General features: G+C 50.3%; 1 protein-coding gene across 2 annotated transcripts in view; it reads left to right on the forward strand.

Moving 5' to 3' along the window:
- Npffr1 (neuropeptide FF receptor 1) overlaps positions 1-7,594 on the forward strand; it is a 33,779-nt gene extending 26,185 nt beyond the window's left edge. Inside the window, exons 3-4 of one of the 2 annotated variants that reach the window (NM_022291.2) lie at positions 1,596-1,695; positions 4,328-5,204. In NM_022291.2, coding sequence (NP_071627.2) covers positions 1,596-1,695; positions 4,328-5,204 — 977 coding nt within the window. Of the gene's footprint in view, positions 1-1,595; positions 1,696-3,529; positions 3,631-4,327 lie in introns of those variants that run through there. The other variant, XM_087598270.1, reaches the window with a different exon arrangement.
- Positions 7,595-9,667: the final 2,073 nt, after the last annotated feature.

A 9,667-nucleotide genomic window follows, 5' to 3' on the forward strand; every position in this document is an offset into this window, starting at 1 on the left:
CCTTTACTCCTCCCGTGCTGCCTCTGCCCCCCACACCTTGATTAGATTCGGTATAGCCATTCAGGGGAGAGCAGCGTGGATCCATGGGGCAAGGCTCAGATTAGCACAGAACCTTTTGCTTGATTGCTCAGGTAAGTGCTGCCTCTCAGCTACGAAGCCAGCACTTCCCCCTCTCTAATTATGAGGTACCCTACAGGGTGATCTCTGAGACCATGCAATTGTCATGGCTCGTTAGATTTCTGTGCCAACTTCGTACTGTTGCCGCCCACAGCAGAGCTTCCCATCCTGTTCCCCCTTAATGACATCCACATCCTCTGTACTTACTAATTGGATCTCTGCTTCCTGGCTTTTAATCCAACACAATTGTTTATTTTGTTGCTTCAACTGCTCTAGGTCTGGCTATTGGAAGCTCACTGCGGCTGGCTTCTGTGTCCTTCCTACATACTACCATGATGTTTGGAGTATTTCCTTACTCCCTAGTTCTACAGAATGTTCTAGATCATCTCACGTTTTTCTTACACCAGCCCTGGAATTAACTAGTTCTTTTAAAAGCCTTGTTTCCTTCAATCGGAGTATACTGTTTATTTCTATTTTATGCACGTGAGTGTTTTGCCTGCATGTATGCTCGTGTACCATGTGCACGATGCCCACAGAGGACAGAGGAGGACATCAGAGCTCCTGGAACTAGAAAGTTATGGATGCTGTGAGCCACCATGTGGGTGCTGGGGACTGAAGCAGCATCCTCTTCAAGAGCTTCAAGTTGTCTTAGCTGCTGAGCCATTTCCACAGGCCAAGAAATATAATATTTATAAGCAAAGGTCCGACTTCCAGGGGTGCCTATCAGTATTAGACTGTCTTGATTTTAGACACTGAAGGGACAGAGCTGGGAAATGCATACAAATTGCCACAGAGTTCTTTGACACTTTTTTTTTTTTTTTGAAACTGGGTCTCACTATGTAGCCTTGGCTATCCTGGAACTCACTATGTAGCCCAGGCTGGCCTGGAATGTTTCCCAAATGCTGAGATTAAAGACATGTGTCACCACACCCAGCTACGTCTTTACTCCTGTGTCTAGCCTGTATTTCAGAAACTATGGTCCATGCTAACACTTCAGATTCCAGTCTGATATCAGAAAATGCATTTTAATGTACAACCTCTTCCCTTATTGGTAGCTTTGTTTGTTCTCAGCCTGTTTGTCTGTCTGTTCGGTCCACTTCAGTATATGAGTGTGATAATAATATGCATTCCGTAGATATGATAATAACAGGATAATAATTGGGCTTCTTTGAGGGAGGTTAATTCCAGGAAGGAATGGCCTCCCTCCTGGGCTAGATAACAGGCTCCAGATATCAGGCAGGGCTAGATGACCTGAAGGTCATAGACACAATCAGCTGTCAGCTGAAGGCCATCTTCCTAAAAGCAGTGTTCCCATTAGTGGAATGGTTGGCTCCTCGGTCACGGTCACTGAGACCTCATAACCCCTCACAGCACAAGGAAGAATGACCCACATTCTCAGGAGGCCTTGGCTATGTGGCTGTTGCCCTGTGTTTTGTTGAATAGGAACTTTCACCCTGTGGGGACCTCTGTCATTACAGGTTGGCCTTTTGACAACGCCACATGCAAGATGAGCGGCTTGGTGCAGGGCATGTCCGTGTCTGCATCGGTTTTCACACTGGTGGCCATCGCTGTGGAAAGGTGAGTGACTTCCCTGGGTAATTCTGGGTAATTCTGAGGCTGGCACTGAGAGAGGTGATACCTGCGACATTGGGCTAGGTGGAAGGCCGTAGGGACAGATCTGCTGAGAATAGCACCCCATCCCTGCGCTCCCTCACTCTGGGAGGTGAGGTCCCTCCCAACAAGGTCTCATAGTCATTTCTGGGGTCTGCTAGAAGCTCAAAGCAGTCTGCATCCTGGGCATCAGGAGTTCTACCTCTCCTCTGTTTGAGCCCTGGGTACCAGAGCTAGAGGGGCCTGACTACAGATGGGCTTGGCATCGCTGGAAAGGAAGGTCTTTTTCTGTTTCTTTATCCCATCTACCTGCTGGTTCCTGAAAATCCCGGCTTTACTTAGTCTCCATGTCATCACTTCTGGTCACTCAGCCTCGGCCTCTAGCAGAGTCTACTAGATTAATAATTACTAAAAAAAAAAAAAGAAAAAAAGAAAGAAAGGGAGAAGGGAAAGGGGTGGGGTGAGAGGGGAACTTTAAAAAAGAGAATTACGGGGTTGGGGATTTAGCTCAGTGGTAGAGTGCTTGCCTAGCAAGCGCAAGGCCCTGGGTTCGGTCCCCAGCTCTGAAAAAAAAGAAAAAAAAAAAAAAGAGAATTACTCTGGATGATGAATGTTCTGTACGTGTGGCCATGTTAAGCGTAAGCTCTCCTTCCCAGAACACACAGCGGTGACCCCACCCCTGCTCCTCATTTAGTTCAGTGTGGCTTGAGCAGGAGCCTCTTTCCCCAGGGACCAGGACGGCTGGAGATGGCTTTTGTCCTCTTCATCGTGATAGTTGTTAGCAAGCATGACAAGATATAAACTTTTTCTTTCTTTTTTTTTTTTAAAAGAATTATTTATTTATTGTATATATGTGCACTGTAGCTGTTTTCAGACACACCAGAAGAGGGCATCAGATCTCATTATAGATGGTTGTGAGCCACCATGTGGTTGCTGGGAATTGAGCTCAGGACCTCTGGAAGAGCAGTCAGTGCTCTTAACCACTGAGCCATCTCTCCAGCCCAAACTTTTTCTTTAAAAAAGATTTATTTATTATATATAAGTACACTGTTGCTGTCTTCAGACACACCAAAAGAGGGCGTCGGATCCCATGACAGATGGTTGTGAGCCACCATGTGGTTGCTGGGAATTGAACTCAGCATGTCTGGAAGAGCAGTCAGAGCTCTTAACCGCTAAGCCATCTCTCTCCAGCCTCTAGATATGAATTTTTAATAAGAACAGGGCACAGTTGAGTGCCCTTACTATCTGTGCCTGAGAGTCTGGCTGACCTCAGTTTCAGTTTTAGCTTTAGCAGGAAGGCCAGTCAGGATCTAGCAAATTGTTTTTCTCACTTCAGTATAATGGTTAAGATGACCCAGGGGTGGTGGCCTGTCAATATTCTCCACCACTCATCCGCCCCCCCAGTCCCAGCTCCTGAGGTTTTCAGGGGAATCTATAACAGCTTAAAATCGCACCTGTTACCTGGTGTTGCCCTGGTGAAGTGGCTCAGGAGATAAAGCTGTTGTCGCCTCCGCGACTCTTGACCTGAATTCAATCACTAGGACCACACGGTAGAAAGAGATTGCTGGCTGTTGCAAGTTGTCTTCTTTTTTTTTTTTTTTTTTTTCTTTTTTCTTTTTTTCGGAGCTGGGGACCGAACCCAGGGCCTTGCGCTTGCTAGGCAAGCGCTCTACCACTGAGCCAAATCCCCAACCCCCGCAAGTTGTCTTTTGTGTGGAGAGGGAGAAAGGGCTAGGCGAGGGAGAGGGAGAACTAAGCACTAAACAAATGTGTTTTGAAAAACAATTGTATATTTGCCTAGTCAGGTTTCCCAAGCACGGAATGTTCCCCACACACTGGCTGTGGTGCCTCCTACTGAATAAAAGAAAAAGAAAGAAAAGGAAAGGCCGTGACTGCACCTAGGTACGATGGAGGAGAAGGTTAATTATGGATATGTGGCTGAGAACTGCCAGAGGCAGATGTATCTGGGAGAGTCCAGAGTGGCCATGATCTGGAATCATGTGGGGAGAGGGGGAGGGGAAGGGAGAGAGAGGAACGAAGGACAACAGCCAAGAGGCTGTGCAAAAGAAAGGTAGGTAGCCAAATTGTCTGGGTTGTGTAGGGAAGAGCCTTTGCGGGACCGGCAGCCCAGTTCCCGGGTTGGAGAGTTCACGGTAGAGGGTGGGGTATGCCAACCAAACCAGTAACAGGTAGCAACCTAGAGTTGCTGGAGAACCTGGAGGCCAGGTCCGCTTTGATATGGTAAATAGGAACCTGGAAGGTTTGTCCTGGGTTGAACACTTAACACTGCCAGCTAACTAGTCCTAAAATAAAGATCTAAGCCTCTAATGAGAGGCTGTACCTCCTTCCACCTACTCCACTAAATCCACCTAAATCCAGCCTGGGTGCCTGAACAATTTAGCCGACTGAGCTGCTTCCTTCGCAAAAGACAAACCAATTTACTTGTAAATTAACCTGATTAGTGTCTAAGCTGTCCCCCGACGCTGCCTAAGTGTAGTGATGAATGTCAGGTGTCCTCTTCCAGCAGCCCCTAACCAGGCCTCCAGAGACCCTCCCAGACTCCTCTGTTTCTCCTCCCAACCCCCAACCCCGGCTGCAGGTTCCGCTGCATCGTGCACCCTTTCCGCGAGAAGCTGACCCTTCGGAAGGCGCTGTTCACCATCGCGGTGATCTGGGCTCTGGCGCTGCTCATCATGTGTCCCTCGGCGGTCACTCTGACAGTCACCCGAGAGGAGCATCACTTCATGCTGGATGCTCGTAACCGCTCCTACCCGCTCTACTCGTGCTGGGAGGCCTGGCCCGAGAAGGGCATGCGCAAGGTCTACACCGCGGTGCTCTTCGCGCACATCTACCTGGTGCCGCTGGCGCTCATCGTAGTGATGTACGTGCGCATCGCGCGCAAGCTATGCCAGGCCCCCGGTCCTGCGCGCGACACGGAGGAGGCGGTGGCCGAGGGTGGCCGCACTTCGCGCCGTAGGGCCCGCGTGGTGCACATGCTGGTCATGGTGGCGCTCTTCTTCACGTTGTCCTGGCTGCCACTCTGGGTGCTGCTGCTGCTCATCGACTATGGGGAGCTGAGCGAGCTGCAACTGCACCTGCTGTCGGTCTACGCCTTCCCCTTGGCACACTGGCTGGCCTTCTTCCACAGCAGCGCCAACCCCATCATCTACGGCTACTTCAACGAGAACTTCCGCCGCGGCTTCCAGGCTGCCTTCCGTGCACAGCTCTGCTGGCCTCCCTGGGCCGCCCACAAGCAAGCCTACTCGGAGCGGCCCAACCGCCTCCTGCGCAGGCGGGTGGTGGTGGACGTGCAACCCAGCGACTCCGGCCTGCCATCAGAGTCTGGCCCCAGCAGCGGGGTCCCAGGGCCTGGCCGGCTGCCACTGCGAAATGGGCGTGTGGCCCATCAGGATGGCCCGGGGGAAGGGCCAGGCTGCAACCACATGCCCCTCACCATCCCGGCCTGGAACATTTGAGGTGGTCCAGAGAAGGGAGGGCCAGTAGTCCTGTGGCCCTGACCCTTAACTAAGATGCCCACGCACAATAGCAGTATTAGAAGAGGGTGCCAAGATGCCTCCTTGATAAAAAATGAGACAGTGAGGCATCGAGACCCAGGGAGAGGTGACAAGTCTCACCGTTGGGAATCCCACCTAACCCAGGCTCCAGTGAGTCTCTATGGTATCCACACCAATGGTCTCTCCAGGTGAATGTGTCACTGGGTGGTTAGGAAGAGGTGACCTCTGTCTACACACTGAGCCCCTGTGATGGAGTTCCCTGTGCTGTGTGACTGAGGCAGCTCCCCTTGGCCCTTTCCAAGATCTCCTCTTACCAGCGTCAGTGTTTTGGTCTGTTTTATTCCAGGAGGTGTCTGGGACCATAGCCACTTCAGCACGTCACAACTGAGCAGCTACAAGAAGAACCCTAGGGAGCCCCTTTAGATTTCAGGGCGCTCTGGGATGAACCTAAGGGAGGCTCCCCTCCCCTACCTCCACCACCCTAAAGCCAGGCAGAGCTTCTGGCAGTACCAACAGCTCATGGGTGGCAGGCAAGAGGGAAAGGAAGATGGTACAATGCCAACACTCTCCTCTGGAAATATCTTACTGGGCCTGTGAGCATGAACCTTTGTCCCAGCATTCCTCCCTTGCTTACTGGGAAGGAGGAGTTGGTGAGTTGGGAAGTGGCAAGGCCCCTGCAAGACAAACAGAAACCCTTCCACAGGGCGAGCATGACTTACAAACCCTAAAAGCTGAAGAGAGCAGGAGAGCCTGCATGCACCCCAGCTCTCACCCAGTGTGTCTGCAATCATCTTGACAGATGCTCGCACCCTGGCTCTCATCCAAGGAACCACACAACCACCTTGGCTGAGTAAAGCTTCTCCCCAGGAGGTGAGGCTTGCCCCTGCCGATTTCTCCTGCAGCTTCACAAAGGTTCACTTAACTGGACACGTTCTTACCTCTATTACCACAGTTGTCAGAATTTTTAGGAATTAACAGAAGGGAAACATTTCCAGGACCCAGGGCTCTGCGCTCCGTAACACGCTCTGTTTGGCTCTTTACTATTGCAGGTCTGTCATCAGCAATGGCCACGGTGGCAGAAGAAACCACCTCACGGTTGGTCATACATGTCCAAGCATGTCTGTGAACACCGTCATCTGACTTATAAAATGTTCTTGCCATTTTGCAAAGCGACCGAGGCCCAGTAGGGCCAGGGTCACAGGGCCACAAACAGCAGTGTTTGGACTAGGCTTGGCTCGGATAGCTTGAACCGTATTCTGCCTTTCAGAGAAGATGGGCATGGCAGGGTGGAGAGCCTGAAACTTCCTGTCTAATATGAAAAGGAACGCCAAGGAATGAATTTGAGTACTGGGGTCAGGGGAGGAAACCGGCTCCATTGTGTTGACCTTGTGACTTCCAGCCAGAGCTGTCGTATGCTGGGGAAACTGCCAAGCACCCTCAAGGTGCTGCTTGGTCTGGGAGGCTGGGAGTGATTGGTGTGAACAGGCAAGATGTGGTCTGAGCTGGTACTCTGCAAGGTCCTCAATGTTGGTGCTGTTCGAGTATCACACACACTGCACAGTGGCCTGAGAATTGCTGGCTGTTTACTGGGAAGACTTGTGACTCTGGGCTCTAAAAATAGGCTTGAGCAAGGACCATGTCAACCCTGTCCCTGTGACCCCGGGGAGCTGTGGGAGTTGCAGACTTGCTCTCTGCCTTGGCCTTCAGCATGGCCTCCCAGGGACAAAATCACAGCTCTCCTCAGAAATCCTGTCCACCCGGGTCTCTGCTTTAGTTTCCCCAAAAGCCCTGCTCTGAGAGTTCATGATTGCCAAAAGGCAGCACACCTGACACGGGTGGCAATCTCCATGAATGTGTCCTTGTCCTTACTTGAGTAAGAGCGGAGGCAGCACCTGCCTGCCCACAGACTTGGTCTGAATGCTGACAGGCCCCAGTCCATGCTGTAGAAGAGCCTGTGAATGTTGGGGGCTGGCTTGTTTCTTTGTACGTGTGTTAGAATACACCCAGTGTACAAACTTCCCCGTTAGCCATTTTTTTTCTTTTCTTTTTTTCAGAGCTGGGGACCGAACCCAGGGCCTTGTGCTTGCTAGGCAAGTGCTCTACCACTGAGCTAAATCCCCAACCCCCCGTTAGCCATTTTGAAGTGTACAGTTCAGGAGCACAGAGTATTCATGTTGCAGTTAACCCACATCCTTTCTAGCACAGTGTTAGCCTAAATGGAAACTGTGGACCCATTAACCAACTCCCCATCCCTGCTCCTCCCTGCTCCTCCCTGCTCCCCCCCCCCAAGCCACTGTCCTTCCTCTCTGAATTTGACAGCCCTGTAGTTCCCTACAAATGAAACCACTCAGTATTTTTTCCTTTTGTGACTCTTACGACACGCGAACACCTTTCAAGTTCCACTCATGTTGGTGCATGGGTCAGAATTCCTTTCCTTTTGTGACTGCACTATTCCGCATTGTATGTCTATTTGACCTCTTGCTTCTCCAGCAGTGTGTTCTTGTTTCTGGTTCAGCTGTTACAAGTCAATATGTATGCATGGGAGATGTTAGATAGTAAACCCAAGTCTGTGTGAGCCCCGAGGATGGAGACCCCCCAACGCTTCTCTCAACTTGGCATTTAGGGGTAACCGAGACCGTGCTCAAGCTGCTGCTCTGTGTTTCCCTCTTCTGTGTTCCTTCTTGGCTAGAGAAAAAAAAATATGTTCTGTTCACAAGATATTTGTATGTTGCTCTTTTTATAACTGTTCCTTTGTCAGCCTCGCGAGATCACTGTGTCCCGACACGAGGTTCTGAGTGCACCTCTGGTGCCTGCAGCACTCAAATACAATCAAGGAAGACCTCTCTGAGCAGCCATGTTCCATCAGGGACCTGTCAGGTCTCCTGAGGTGACTGATCCTCCCGTGGGTGGAAAGTTTGGAGATGAACAGTGTGTGATGGGGAAGGGATCCAGAGGCCTGTGTACATTGAGAGCCCTACCCAAGGGGGCTCTTGGAGGGACGCCGTGTCCTTCCGTGCCATGTGCCACAAGAGTAGTCATTCTCCAAGCGGGTCTCCACGGATGAATGGGCTCTTGACTTCCCCAAGACCATGCGGACACATTTGACCAATGCGAGGGAAGGCGGTGCCCACCAGGGCCCACAAACCACAGACTGGCCAGCCTTGGGCCGCCAACTTTCTCTAGGGGCCTGGAGGATTCATGGGCTGACCTGGGTTGGAATAGAAGGTAGAACTGGTAAAGAAGCCAGGAGCCCCCTATCATTAAGTTACTGTGCATTCATCCCGGAACCAGGGACGAGCCAAGCCCGGGGCTGGAAGGACAAAGCATTGCTATTAGGCTCTGGACCTCTTTGTATCCTTTTCCTCAGCTCACCTCTCAGAAAGTGCCATTGAGAAAAGACAGATGAGGAAGAGGTGACCCGCGGCTTCATCACAAGCAAACAATGTTGAAGCAAAACAGATTCCTTGGTGAAAAGCCCAATTATCACTGGCTGCTTGTTTCTCTACAAAAAAAGAGAAAGCTGCAGAAAGCGTGGTGGGAATTTCACAAAATATAGATAAGCAAAGAAGTAAAAGCAAAGCACTTCAACTAAACGGGAGACACACGTTTGGTTTGTGAGCATAGATGAGCATATATTTAAATCTGGGGGGTACCCTTATGGAGGGATAGCACATTCTAAAATTCACCCATCTGCTCTGACCATTCAGGGCATCTCGTGTTTTGGTTCACTAAAGCTATTTTCATCCTTCTGAAATGCTCTGTCATGTCAACGCCTGCCTTTCTCCCCCATCTGGAATCAGACCGTGGACAGCGTTTTGAGTCTGTCTTCTTTCATTTGACAGGATGACCGAGGTTTGCTCACCTCACAGTATTTCTTAGTTCGTTCCTTTTTGAGGCTGAGTAGTACTCCATTGTGTTGTGTGTAGTGACACAGTCTTATCTGTTCACCCGGTGACCATCATTTGGGTTAAAAATTTGATTATCATGGATGAAGTTGCGGAAGTCATTTCTGCACAAGCCCTTCCACGTACACATATGTTCAGTTCTCTTGGTGAACAGGGAGGGAGGGTTCTGGGATGTGCTCTGAGTATATACTTCTGTCTTCTAGCAGTGACCCATTCTGGCATTAAAAAAAATAATGTTTTCCTGGCACAGTAGGTGAGTTGCAGTTGTTCTGTGTTTTTGCCAACACTTAGGATTATTGTTCTTTTAAAGTTCTCCTGATGACTAGTGATGTTAGGTATCCTCTCATGTCCCTAATGGCCGTCTTTATAGCTTTTCATTTTAACCAACTATTGTGTAAGTTCCTTGCTGTTGTGACAGCTTAACTGACCAAGGCAACTAAAGGACAGGAAAGGTCGGTCTGGCTCACGGTTTACGGATGTGGCTCAGTGTGGTGCGTAGTGGTCCAGCTATGGGGAAGG

Source organism: Rattus norvegicus, chromosome 20 (assembly GCF_021556685.1).
Source record: "Rattus norvegicus strain SHRSP/BbbUtx chromosome 20, alternate assembly SHRSP_T2T, whole genome shotgun sequence".
NCBI classification, from domain to species: domain Eukaryota; kingdom Metazoa; phylum Chordata; class Mammalia; order Rodentia; family Muridae; genus Rattus; species Rattus norvegicus.